The sequence below is a fragment of the Mesoplodon mirus genome (assembly GCF_964341445.2).
Source record: "Mesoplodon mirus genome assembly, chromosome: 9".
In the NCBI taxonomy this organism is placed as follows: domain Eukaryota; kingdom Metazoa; phylum Chordata; class Mammalia; order Artiodactyla; family Ziphiidae; genus Mesoplodon; species Mesoplodon mirus.
Window position 1 is genome coordinate 98217561 of NC_138985.1, and position 14408 is coordinate 98231968.

Genomic DNA, 14408 nt, shown 5'->3' on the forward strand with positions numbered 1-14408 from the left:
ACCCTGAGAGCATCTGGTGGCATCCCTGGAGCAGTTTCTAAACTTGCCTTTAAGCTGTCAATCAATCAGTAATTAATATTTGAGCTTCTATGTGCTAGACACTGTGCTAAATTCTGGAGAAACAGTGGTAGACAAGACAGAATCCGTTGTTAATAAGCTTACACTCGATGTGAGCAGACAGAGATACAAGCATGGAAACTAAAAAATAACAATTTGAGTAAATCTGATAAATAAGTACTGTGGAGAAGATAAAATAGTACTGTGATATATTGTGTGTGGGGTGGGAGGAGGAGGGAAGCTGGATGTAGTTGAGGAAGCAATATTTGATAGAGGCTGAAATGATGAAGAGGAGGCAGCCATGCTAAGATCTGGGGAAGAATATAAAGAACAGCTAGTGCGAAGATCCTGAGACTGAAGGAAGTGCTGAATTTGAGGGCTAGTGTGGCGGCAGCGTTGGGGTGGAGGTGGAGAGTGGAGGGAGGTGAAATAGAAGTAGATGGGACCAGGTGACCGAAGGAAGTGACACGGTTGAGAAAATAATCTCATACCCTGCTTTGACACTATTAGAAATTAAATATGACTTAAAACAAAATCAAAGTAGTGGTAAAGATATTTTAGGGAAAAAATATCCTTAAAACTCTGAAGGTTTGACTGCTGCAAACTTTATAGTGGAATATAGACCACATTGAGTGTACTTATTTATTTATTTTTTTTTGGTACTCTCACTGTTGTGGCCTCTCCCGTTGAGCAGCACAGGCTCCGGACGCACAGGCTCAGCGGCCATGGCTCACAGGCCTAGCCGCTCTGCGGCATGTGGGATCTTCCCGGACCAGGGCACGAACCCATGTCCCCTGCATCGGCGGGCGGACTCTCAACCACTGCGCCACCAGGGAAGCCCTTGTGTGTTACTTTTATTTTTCTTGGTTAAACCTGCTTTGTTTTGTCCTCCATTCTGATCACCCTGTCTTGAGAATCTTTCCTCAGTTTAAAAACTGCTACCATTGGGGCTTCCCTGGTGGCGCAGTGGTTGAGAGTCCACCTGCCGATGCAGGGGACACGGGTTCGTGCCCCGGTCTGGGAAGATCCCACATGCCGCGGAGCAGCTGGGCCCGTGAGCCATGGCCGCTGAGCCTGCGCGTCCGGAGCCTGTGCCCCGCAATGGGAGAGGCCACAACAGTGAGAGGTCTGCATACCGCAAAAAAACCCCAAAAAACAAAAAACTGCTACCATTGACATATATACACTACTAAATCTAAAATAGTTAGCTAGTGGGAAGCAGCCACATAGCACAGGGAGATCAGCTGGGTGCTTTGTGACCACCTAGAGGGGTGGGATAGGGAGGGTGGGAGGGAGAGGCAAGAGGGAGGGGACATGGGGATATATGTATACGTATAGCTGATTCACTTTGTTATATGGCAGCAACTAACACACCCGTGTAAAGCAATTATACTCGAATAAAGATGTTAAAAAAAAAAACTGCTACCATGTACTAGTTGGGGAAAAGTCATAAGATTAGTTTCAAATACAGATTATTGCTTTATGTAGTGTATTTATGAAACTTTTCTAAAAGGTTTACAGGAATCTATGTAAAGCATATGATCCTATCTTTAATTATCAGTGTTCCTTGAATTAAATTAAATTTAATTAATTTAAATGATCTTCATAATGAGTATACCTTTTCTTTTTAATAAATATTTCAATTAAAAATATAAAAGAATAAAATATCTGTTTTTTGGAAGCAGATCTTTGTCTGCTTTGTACCTGCTCCTTTGTAGCCAAATTCTCATAGATCTCAATAAAAGATAAAACCAGATTGATTAGTGGAATAAATACAGGAATGTTTCTCCTGGAGTTTCATAATTCATTTTGATTTCTTTAAGGATAGTTTATCCTTTTCCTAATACCATTGTTATTTCAGTGTACATGCATGGAATAGTGCATTGTGTTCTTAAAGTTTACCTGCCTAGACTCATTGGTTGATGAGTCTTTGTGTGCAGGCAATAATGGAAGGATTTTTCTGTTGTCGTCATGTATGAGGTGTAATTACTCAGTTACCAAACTGCTTTTTGCTGGAGTGTTTTATATTTCTTCTCTTGTAACCCTTTAGCCAAGAAAACCATGTGGGAAAGGCTGACTGCCCCTGAAGATGTGTTTAGTAAATTACAGCGAGAAAACATAGCCATCATTGAGAGCTATGGTGCTGCCCTCATGGAAGTGGTCTGTCGAGATGCTTGTGATGGTCATGAGATTGGAAGGGTACGGTAACTCCTGCTTAGTATTATAATTGGATAGGTATTTTGACTTATTAAGGCATAAACTGGATCAGCTTTTCAAATGTATGTTATATATTGGGAATTATTTTCTGTAATATATTTCAGTGAATTTTCTTATTTACTATAATTTGGAATTTCTGTTTTGTTCATTCATATGTTTTGTTTACTTACGTTCAGAATCCTTTATTAGTTCAGACTGTACCCTCAGAATAATCTTTTTGCTAATTTTGAGATTTGCCTTACACTGGTAGAAATTAACCAGCAGAGATGCTGGTTAATCAAGATCTTGGCATAAGAGAATGCTGGATACGTAGCTTTTATACTGAATGTATCTTTCTCTGCTTTTTCAAGGAGTATTTGCATTTATGTATCTTTAAAATATTATGTCATACTGGTGATAATACAGTGAGAAGATAATTCCCTGCTGGTGGAAAATTACATAGCATTTGAATCATGTACTCTCTCAATTATGTTAAAAAAAAGTATTTGGGAAGACATAGAACAAAGTAATCTGTGTTTGTCAGATAATGTATTTTCTGTATAGTTTTCTGTTTTCTACAAGGAGCATGTGAAACTTTACAGTTGGGGGGGAGCTATTTTTAAAAATCCCTTTCCTCCAGCAAGTAATGTTTAGATTTTGCTAAAATATATTTAATGCCATTATTTTAATGTGTTAGGTTTTGTTTCAGAAATATAACTTTACCCTGAAATTTTTTCTTTTATTAATAAATCAAGATTCTGGATACATACATACATTTTTCTCAAAAAAAAAAAAGAGAGAGAGAGAGAGAATTGTATTGCAGGCAACCATTCTCCTTGTAAGAAAACTTTTAAACATTGCCAGATAAAGGGAGTTACTGTTGTTGATTTTGGTAGCCATCTCCACATTTTGGATTTTGATCTGTTCTTCCGTCAGATGCTGGCACTGGCTCTACTTGATCGGATTGTCTCCGTAGATAAGCAGCAGCAGTGGCTTCTGTATCTTTCTAACAGTGGCTATTTGAAGGTGCTTGTGGACAGCCTGGTAGAAGATGACCGTACTTTGCAGAGCTTACTCACTCCACAGCCTCCCCTTTTAAAAGCCCTTTATACTTACGAATCCAAAATGGTAAGGCTTTATATTCACTTGAAGTTAGATCAACAGGTCATTTCCTCTTGGGGTTAAGGATATATTAAAGAAAATTAACGTGGCCTACATTTTGCATGTTTCTATCATACAAACTTTAATCATTTCTAAGGAGTTTTAAATTTGGGGACATGTGCTAGAACTGTATCTTCTGAGCATGCCAAAGTTGAGTTGAAATGGTCCTGAGAGGGTTAGTTGGGTACTGAGACTGCTGCTTACTCACTTCGATTGCTGGTGGTGGCAAAGCCACATGACACCCAGTGGTCTATGAGGAGAAGAGTGAGCAAAAATGTCCTTCCGCAACAAAAATCAGACTGTTAGTTGCCTGTTGAGATTCCAATGTAGATGTGCTGGTTCTACTTGAAACACAGGATTTTTCAGTACAGTATGTATAATTCATTTCTTTTCCTCCAAATCTGTTTTAATTTCTGTTTCCTCCTGCTTAAAAATACCACAAATGTCACAATAAGAGAAGCACTAGGGCCTCCCTGGTGGCGCAGTGGTTGAGAGTCTGCCTGCTGATGCAGGGGATATGGGTTCGTGCCCGGGTCCAGGAGGATCCCACATGCCGTGGAGCAGCTGGGCCCGTGAGCCATGGCTGCTGGGCCTGCGCGTCCGGAGACTGTGCTCCGCAGCGGGAGAGGCCACAACAGTGGGAGGCCCAAGTACCGCAAAAAAAAAAAAAAAAAAAAAAAAAAGAGAGAAGCACTAAAGTCTTAGATTCTTCATTAATTCTGTTTTCCCTCCTTCCTTCATTTATTCAACAAGTATTTATTAAATATCTGTTACATGCCAGGTATGGCACTAGGTAGTAGAGATACAGCTGTGAACAAAACAATCTTCCCTGCCCTCCATAAGCCCACATCATGATTGAGTTGAATGCTTAATCCATGCAAGGCGTATGTAGCACTTCAGATACGCTGTGCCATTTACTCCTCATAAAAATCCTATGGTTAAGGTGGTATAATATACCCCTTCCTAGCTAGCTCAGAATTTCTCTTCACCAATGATTACAGATCAGAAATGTGCTATGAGAAAGTCTCATTTTAATGTGAGACCCTTGGCTCTGATCTCTGTACTGATGACTTTTGTTTCATAACTTCTTAGGCATTTCTCACAAGAGTAGCCAAGATACAACAGGGCGCTTTAGAGCTGCTGAGGTCTGGGGTGATTGTGAGGCTGGCACAATGCCAAGTCTATGACATGCGCCCAGAAATGGACCCACAGGGGTAAGCATCCATATCAATTTCTTTTTTTTTTTATGGTTTTTAAAATTTTTTTAATTTTATTTTATTTATTTTTTATACAGCAGGTTCTTATTAGTCATCTATTTTATACACATCAGTGTATACATGTCAATCCCAATTGCCCAATTCATCACACCACCATCCTCACCACCCCCCCACCGCCTCTTTTTTTAAAGTTACCAGTAAAGGATTATTAAGGAAAAAAAAATTTCAAACACAGTTTTGCCGTTTATAATTCTGTTGGAGCAGTACTCTCATCTTGATGGTTTTGTTTGGTCATATACACCTGCCATTAACTAATAAATGAAAATTGCTAATAAGGGTAAAAGTGGGTAGGGACCTAGTGCTTTCCATTTTAGAGCAGTAACGTAAGAGGGAAATGGGAGAGCATTTTGTTAGACGTTTTTCTTCCCAACTTTATTGTTCTGTTTAGTAGAAGTACATGTTTTCGGTTATACTGGTCTTTTAAAATATTGTAACGAAATTATAATTTGTTGTGGATTTTCTTTTCTTGATGACTTGAATAGTATTTTATATTTTTCTCATTTTAACATTTTACCAGCTGCTTGCTAATTTGAAAGCTTCAAGTGAAATGATTTTAAGTTTCAAACTTTCTAGCAGATTTCTCAGTTGAGTTTGAATATGAATTTTTTCTTTTTTGTCTACATGGCTTCAGTGTTGTTAGGGCCTATAGCATACTCTCCTACTGTTAAATAACATTTAGGTCAGTTTGAGTAATTTTCCTCAAAAGATCCATTGCCAAATTGTATGTTTGAGTTTTTCAGGCTTAACTATAGAAGTATTTTACTTCTAGAAAAGAAAATTTTTTTAGTATAACTTTCTAAGGTTTTAAACACGCGAATTGTTACTTTCACCTTAGGTGAAGAGGATTGAGTAAATTGTGTTCCTCAGTTCATGGCACATTATTACTGCCTGTCTTTGGAAAGCCTTTCTGTTATTTCTTTTTATTTCCATATTCTGCTTTCATTCTCTTCTCTTCAACAGGCAACCATTTTTTTTGCTCAAAAATTTAAATAGAAATATTTACAATAAATAAGAGTTTATGAATACAGTGCTCTGAGACCTCATCTTAAAGGTCAAGTGATTTTACAATCTCATTTTAATTTTTAAAATCTTGTTTTATTTTATATAATGGACAATGTAGATTCATTTTTGGCTTTGGGTGTACAAGAGGGAAATTTGGGGAGAGTAACTTTTGTTTCTGTCTGTTTCTCACACATAGTCTCTGTGGCCCAAGGGAACATTTAGAGTAGAATAAGTATGTTTGGGGAATTTTAGCACCATCTTTTCAAATTAATGCAATTATTCTTTACGAAGATTTTAAAAAATTCAGATAACTGTTTTCACTAACTGTACCTCTGGGATACAGTGTCCTCATTAGTAGCTTTACATCTGAATTAGCCACCTGTGATTGTTTGCCGTGGAGATGGTTGGGGACTGTTTTAACTGTTGGACTGTTGCTCTCTCCTTGTTCACTGGATGCGAATCAAGCATGTTTGGCCTGAGAGATGCCCCAGTGTTCATCCCTACTCCAGTGGACCGGTACCGCCAGATTCTGCTTCCAGCTCTCCGCTTGTGCCAGGTCATCCTCACGTCTAGTATGGCCCAGCACTTGCAGGCAGCAGGGCAGGTAAGAGGAATCCTTGGTGTAGAAATCATCAAAATCTTTATTTTACAAATGCAGAAGCCCTAGGCATAGAACACTTAACGTGAATTTACCTTAATTGTTCTGTTTATGGCAGAGCTGGGTATTGAAAATAGACCCCTTGCACTTTGCTCTGAACTTTATTGGCCTGTTTTTGTACTCTTGTTTGAATGAAACGCCACAGCTAATTAATAGAATAGTGAGATAGAAGGCAAGAGATCTAAATTTGTTGTTCTGCAAAAGGAAGCAGTTATTGTGATAGAAATAAGCTGGCTTCTAAAATGTAATTTAACCAGGTATTTATTAGAGAATGCTGCTCCTTTTATTAGACCTTGCAGAAAATACAAAAGATATATGATGATGCCACATTTAGTTGTGATGTTTAAAGAATGAGTAATTTAAATAAGTGAGTTTCTAATAAAATATTTTTCCTTCAAACACCATAAATTAGTTTTATTTTCATTGCTTTTCAGTGAAATCTTCAAAAATATGTTTGTTTCTTAGAGTAATAATGCAATATACAATTTAACCTTTCACTGATTAATTAGGCTTATTACTAAGAATCTGCAGTTTTTTATTGTGTTGCTCTATTATTATGATACCCTCAGGAATTAGGACACATCCTAATAATTTATGGTGATTTTTATCTGCTTTCCCTGCCATCAGTCTTCAGGCGTACCTTCCCAAGATAGAATGCTGCTGCTTCTAGTGTGCTACCTGATTTTATATTGCATTAGTCTAAGTGACATTCTACCCCTTTCATATGCGGCCTTTGAGTCAGTTCCTTAACACCCAAAAACTTCGTCTTCTTCTTTCTCGAGATTAAGGTTTTTTAATAGAAGTGGGAGATTGTGATACAAGGCCAGTCTTATACTGAGCATAGAGGAATTACCTGAGTAGCTTCTTTAAAAAATACAGATTACTGAGTTTCATGTCCAACAATGATGGGCTGAGGCCAGGAATCTGTATTAAAAAATAAAAGGGGCACAGTTCCTGAGAGATTCAAATGTTCAGCCAGTTGTGGTGTAGTCCCTGCCTTCAGGGCATCTATAATCTAGTTAAGAAGATGTTTGAATGTGAAAATGAGTAGTCTTCTCTACTGGTACATTGTAAAACGCTAAGCTGAAAGGGCAGAGTTTAGAGGTCAAGATTTGTATCTCATTTATTTTCATCATATCAAAAGGAGAGTTAGACAAAAGCTTTTATGTGATTGTCCCCATGTCACACTAGTCAGACTTTCACAGAGCAAACTTGAATTCAGTAAGTCATTTTTTAAAAAATAAATAAATAAATTTATTTATTTATTTTTGGCTGCATTGTGTCTTCGTTGCTGCGCGCAGGCTTTCTCTAGTTGTGGCGAGCGGGGGCTTCTCGTTGCAGTGGCTTCTCGTTGCAGAGCACGGGCTTTAGGCGCATGGGCTTCAGCAGTTGTGGCACGTGGGCTCAGTAGTTGTAGCTCGTGGGCCCTAGAGCGCAGGCTTAGTAGTTGTGGCGCACGGGCTTAGTCGCTCTGCGGCATGTGGGATCTTCCCGGACCAGGGCTCGAACCTCTGTCCCCTGCATTGGCAGGCGGATTCTTAACTACTGAGTCACCAGGGAAGTCCCAGTAAGTCATTTTGGAACACACTCATTTTAAATTCATGTTCTAGTTCCATTTAGACAAAAATAAAAAAAAATAGGGGTCAAATAATAGTTTTCAAGTTCCAAGTTATATTATACTCTTCTATACTGGCTTCTAAGTGTATTAATCTCTAAACTTTGAAATAATCCTTATCTTTAGCTTTCTTACGAAATTTAGTTAGATGTTTGCTTCTTGAAGAAATAAACTACGTAAATGCAAAAGACAACTGCTTATCTAATATTCTTCATTACATTAAATTACTTGCTTCAATGTTATTAAACAGGTGGATATAAATTTATAATACAATTTTCTACTCTTCCACCTCTGTTTTTCCATTTCCCCTCCTTTTCTTCATCTTAGGTGTTGCAGTTTCTCATTTCTCATTCTGATACCATACAAGCAATCTTGCGCTGTCAGGATGTTAGTGCTGGGTCTTTGCAGGAATTGGCTCTGCTGACAGGAATTATAAGTAAAGCAGCACTTCCTGGTGAGTTGATTATGTTGAATGGATTTTTACCAGTGCTTTACAGACTGACATACACTTAATAGAATGAGGTTATTATTACTTTGCAGCTATATATGACTTATTTGTGATTGGAACTAACAGAGTTAACTGCCTTTTTAAAAAATATTTATTTAGTTATTTATTTTATTTTTGGCTGCGTCGGGTCTTAGTTGTGGCACGCAGGATCTTTGTTGCGGTATGTGGGATCCTCTGCTGCAGCACGCGGGCTTAGTTGCCCCGCGGCATGTGGTATCTTAGTTCCCCGACCAGGGACTGAAGCTGCATCCCCTGCATCGGAAGGTGGATTTTTAACCACTAGACCACCAGGGAAGTCCCCTTAACTGCATTTATTTGAAGTAATATGTTTATAAAAGTGATATATGGTCAGTGTAAAAAATTCAAAAAGTTCAAGAAAATAATTAACACTCAAATCCCACTATCTAGAGATTATCAAATGTTAACATTGATAAGTAGCTTTTCAAACATTGCTCTATGTATATGTATGTATTGGTGGGGGGAGGGGCGGTGGAGAGAAACAGACATACAGAGGTAATTTATGAGAATGGGATACCTTTTACATTCAGTTTTAGAAAACAACTATTTAATTTTACGTGAACTTTACAGATGAAAAACTAATTGAAGAGAAACTGAAGACATTGATGAATTCCAGACAAATGTTTCTTTACTACAAGTGTACAAGAGATATTAGTTCTTTTTTTTTTTTTTTTTTTTTTTAAATTTTATTTATTTTATTTATTTATTTTTTTGCGGTACGCGGGCCTCTCACTGTTGTGGCCTCTCCCGTTGCGGAGCACAGGCTCCGGACGTGCAGGCTCAGCGGCCATGGCTCACGGGCCCAGCCGCTCTGCGGCATGTGGGATCTTCCCGGACCGGGGCACGAACCCGTGTCCCCTGCATCAGTAGGTGGACTCTCAACCACTGCGCCACCAGGGAAGCCCGAGATATTAGTTCTTAAAAGATCACTATGATTAAGAAGAAAAAAAGATTATGCTAAATTACTAAGATATTTTGGTCATTAAAAAAGTTTTTTTTTTACTACATATAAATTTTAGACAGGGGGCTTCCCTGGTGGTGCAGTGGTTGAGAGTCCGCCTGCCGATGCAGGGGACACGGGTTCGTGCCCCGGTCCGGGAAGATCCCACATGCCACGGAGCGGCTGGGCCCATGAGCCATGGCCGCTAAGCCTGCGCGTCCGGAGCCTGTGCTCCGCAACGGGAGAGGCCACAACAGTGAGAGGCCCACGTATCGCAAAAAAAAAAAAATTTTTTTTAGAGAGAATCAACTAACTCCTGATGTGAAAGATGAAGTAATAAGTTATTTTACAATTCTTCTTCCACCCTCATGTTGTTTGCTTGTATTATTTTTACTTTGTTGAGTAAATATTATTTATATTCAGTCCTGCAACCATAATAACTTCAGCTATTTAGTTTTACTTGTATATTTACATGGATTCACAGAAAAACACCAATTCTTTTTTTTCCTCCTATAGCTTCACCATTTCTGAGTTCTTTCTTTTGATTTATCTCTTGGTGTTTTTAATTCATATTGAGGTCCCCTCCCCTAAGAAAAAGTATATAATCTTCCCTGAACTCTCTAATGTTTACAAACATCTAAAGGTTGCCTTTATTCTTGAATGACAGCATGGCCTACTATTAATAATAATGTCATATTTTTTACAAATGAGGAAACTGAGGCACAGAGAGGTTAACTTGTCCAAAGTCACACAAATAATACTGTAGGGTTTTTCATGCAGTGTGGCTTCTGAGTCTGTGTGCTTAACTACTAGCCTATACTACCTCCATCTTTATATTGCTGTGGAGAAGTCTGAGGCCAACTTCTGATTCTACCCCAACACCTGCAATATTTTTTCCTCTCTGGGCATGCCTCAGTGCCTGAGCCCTTTGTGTTGGGAGGAGAGAGTTTGGCAGGGCGGAGTGCAGTGCATATTACGGTACTTAGAGCCTGTGCTCATTCTGAGGAGATCCCAGGGTCAACTTCACCCAGCCTTGGAGTGTCTTAGTCCTGTGTGCTTATTATGTTCATTTCCCCACTTCATTCCAGTGTCCTGAGATGATAACCAAGACAGGCCACCCTTCTTGCCTTTACTAAGGTCCCATAGTGCTATGTAGTGGTTCTTCTCCAAATGGTTTTTACGTTGGTTTCTCCTAATTACTAGTTCTCCTGATTACTTAATTTACTTAATCACCCGAATGTGCTTCTTTGCAAATTGTGGGGTCTCTATGAGAATTTGCAAGAGTTTGTTGGCTTATCTTCTTTTCTCTGTACTGCTTCTGAGGGGTGGGATGAGGGTCATGAGTTGAATTATGCTACTTACTCCCCTGGAGTTTTCTTCATCTCCCCCCCTTTTTTTTCCCTTAACCACCACCATGCTTTAGTATTTATGGTGAAAGTTGGCCCCTTTCCCTTTTTGGTGAATTTCATTTATTTGTAGGTTGATTATAGAAGGGACATTCTATGATACTACTTCATTCAGCCATCTTAATCCAGAAGTCCTGAGTTAGTACAGAGAAAATTTACCTTTTATCAGATCCTCTGCCAACGTGATTTTATTGATGAATTTTCCTTTTGTTACTTTTTAAAATTACTTGAAATATTCTGTATTTTGCTAATAGCAGCATTTAACCCTGTCACTGTATTAAAGTTTTCTTCAGAAAGGCACAGTTTATTTTAACATGCTCATGATATATTCAAACAAAATAAAAGAATAAAGCACCCCGACCAGCAATTCCTGCTCCCTAAAAGGAACCAATTATCAATTTATACTTTGATTTTCTAGCAGTTTCTCTGCACATGGTGTAAACATTTTTTCCTCCCTACACAAATGAAATACCATACACACTGCTCTGTAATTTTTTCCCCACATTATGTCTTGGGGATTTTTTCTCATCGGCATGTATAGTTCCTACCTGACTCTTTAATTGGTGGAATAGTTTTCCAATTGTGAGGTGGTTACCCAGACCCCTATGACACGTTGACTGTTTCCGATCTTTTTAAAAATGTCAAACTGTTTGGCATTTAATAACTGTGTGTGTGTGTGTGTATACATATACATATACATTTTTGTATATATGAGCTGGTAGGCTTGCTAAGTTCCTGGCAGTGCTTGGTCAGATATAAATATACATATATATATATATATATTTATACATATATACCATTACATACGTGTGTGTATGTATACATACACACACACACTTTAAAATAATTTTAAAAGATAATGCCAAATTACCCTCCTAATTTTTAAAAATAACTTTAAAAAATAATTTATACGGGGTTTCCCCTGGTGGCGCAGTGGTTGAGAGTCCGCCTGCCGATGCAGGGGACGCGGGTTCGTACCCCGGTCCGGGAGGGTCCCACATGCCGTGGAGCGGCTGGGCCCGTGAGCTATGGCCGCTGAGCCTGCGGGTCCGGAGCCTGTGCTCCACAACAGGAGAGGCCACAACAGTGAGAGGCCCGCGTACCGCCAAAATAATAATAATAATAATAATGATTTATACTCCTCTTAACCCTACTCTGCCCAGTTCAGCCCTTGATTACATATGGTTTTGTATTATCCTGTAATTTTACCATATGGTTTTGTCTTAAATGCTTAGCCCAGTACCAGATATGTTGTACCTCCTCAACTACTTATCATCAGGTTAATTTTTTATCTGTGACCCACAGATATTCTGTAAAGTGTTTTGGAGTTGAGGATGATATATATGGTCCACAGCACTCAGGTGGCATGTAGCGGAAAGGTCTTAAGAATCTGAGAATTGGACTTCCTGGTGGTCCAGTGGTTAAGGCTGTGCTTCCACTGCAGGGGACTCGGGTTCGATCCCTGGTTGGGGAAGCTCCGCATGCCACTCGGTGCTGCCAAAAGAAAAAAGAATCTGAGAATTGCAACTTTTTTAAAATAGAGGCAGCAGTTGGTGTGCAGGAGGAATGAAAGAACTGGGGAACAGCAACACAGGCTGCAGAGATCAGAAAGGTTAAGGACAAACAGGAAAAAGCCAAAGTTCCATGGTAGTGTTAAGTGCAAACTCCAGCTTTCAAGGAGTTAAGATGGAAAAGGAGGGCATAAGAATCACAAGCAACAAGTGGAGAAAAAAATATTTCAAGAATTTGATATTAACCAGGGTTTTACTTGGTTTTGTTTTGTTTTGGAGTACAAGGGAGACCTGAACACATTTTTAGATAGTGTGGAAAAATCCTCTGCGGTAGGGTCAATTTTAGAGAGTAATTAAATAAAGTGATTCTGGGAGCCTACTCTCCGTGGAGGTGGAGGTGGGAAAGGGAAAGGAGCTAGTGGAACAATGAGGCGCAGGTGAGGTAACAAGCCAGCATGTGCCAAGTGATATGAGTATTTTCTGTAGGTTTGTGTAGAGGTTGATGGGCTGAGAAATCTAAAAGGAGGAAGGCTTGTCATTATAAGGAGCAAAGGATAAGGTTCCGGGTTATGTGCTATGGAGTGTATGCTTGGAAGTAAGAAATGGATTAAAGGGATTGTGAAAACACATGGATAGTTAGGATGGCTGGGACCGGATCAGCTGGGTTCTCCTCATGGCTACAGTCATGGAACAAAGAAACACACCAGTGGAGAGAATGACCCATGGGTTTGCTTGGAGGGCTCAATAGCAATAAAGGGAGTCCATGGTACTATAAAAGGTTGATCAGCTTTAGGGATTTCATAATGGGTCCAAACTGAGAAATTGAATGGCAACTTTTTTGTGTATGTGTAAATGGTACTTTGCCTAAGGGAAAAGAAAAAAACTCAAATGGTACAATACATAGAAGAGATAAAAGAAAAAAAATGCATTTCGTTCTTAGTGTTTTATATTCTGAACTGTTACATGAGAAAGTAATTTACTGCTGAGTTTAGAAAATTTTAACTTTTATGTTTATAAATAAAAAGTAGATTTTTCTCGAAAACTTTGAAGTGCCTTTTTGAATTACTGATTCAATCTAGATTTAGCTTGCATATGACTGAATATGTGGTGTGGTACACTTACATATTGTGTGGTGGTACACAATCTTTGTAAAGTCGTATTTCTCAAACCTCCTTCATGGCAGAGTCTGTGTCTATTTATGCATATATAAAAAAATATATATATTTATACATATATAAATATAAAATAGTAAAACTGCCATTCCTGGTTTTTTAATGTTTTTATATTTTTGATTATAACACTACATTTAAAAGCATTCCAAATTTTATAGGTATACTAAGTGAACTTGATGTTGATGTAAATGAAGGATCTCTAATGGAGCTACAGGGACATATTGGAAGATTCCAGGTAACTGATTCTTTCTTACTTCTTTTTTATTTTTATTTTTTAAATTAAAAAAATTTTTTTACTTCTTTAAAGAGCAGCTGTAAGACTTGTAACAAAATACAACAGTCCTCTCACTGATCCGCCCCATTCTGCTCCCTGAATTTGGGTAAACCCAGCAACGGTTTTAATTGATTCTTTCATATCTCTAAATAATATGCTTATGTTACTACTACTTGATTTTCCAATTTTAAGAGTCATCTATTGACCTTCCATCGAGAAGGATGGGAATTTAGATCTCTTTACTCCTGTTCTTCTGTCATACAATATGTACCTCTCTCGTAACGTGTCCCCACCCCCAACTCTAATTGTATCATAATTTCGATTAGATTAATATTTAGTGTTATATTATTATTACTATGAAATGTCATTTATGAATAAGCCATGGATGGACCATATGTTACTTTTCTATACAACACTTTTTCCTAGAGTAATTGTTTCTTTTTTTTATTTGCTTGGTTTTATGTACTTATTTCTAATTTATTCCCAAACTCTCCTCCAGTTATGTAATCTCTTTTCAATATATTCAAACAGAGTAGATAGCTTATCAATTAGATATTTTATCACAGTCTTTCTGGGAGCCTCCTGGCCTGCTTTGATTTGAGCACCTTCACTT

General features: G+C 38.4%; 1 protein-coding gene across 1 annotated transcript in view; it reads left to right on the top strand.

The window, feature by feature from the left end:
• NUP205 (nucleoporin 205) overlaps positions 1-14408 on the top strand; it is an 81992-nt gene that overhangs the window by 53831 nt on the left and 13753 nt on the right. The window contains exons 31-36 of the mRNA XM_082631758.1: positions 2108-2256; positions 3190-3381; positions 4507-4628; positions 6159-6297; positions 8294-8420; positions 13680-13756. Coding sequence (XP_082487884.1) covers positions 2108-2256; positions 3190-3381; positions 4507-4628; positions 6159-6297; positions 8294-8420; positions 13680-13756 — 806 coding nt within the window. The remainder of the gene's footprint in view (positions 1-2107; positions 2257-3189; positions 3382-4506; positions 4629-6158; positions 6298-8293; positions 8421-13679; positions 13757-14408) is intronic.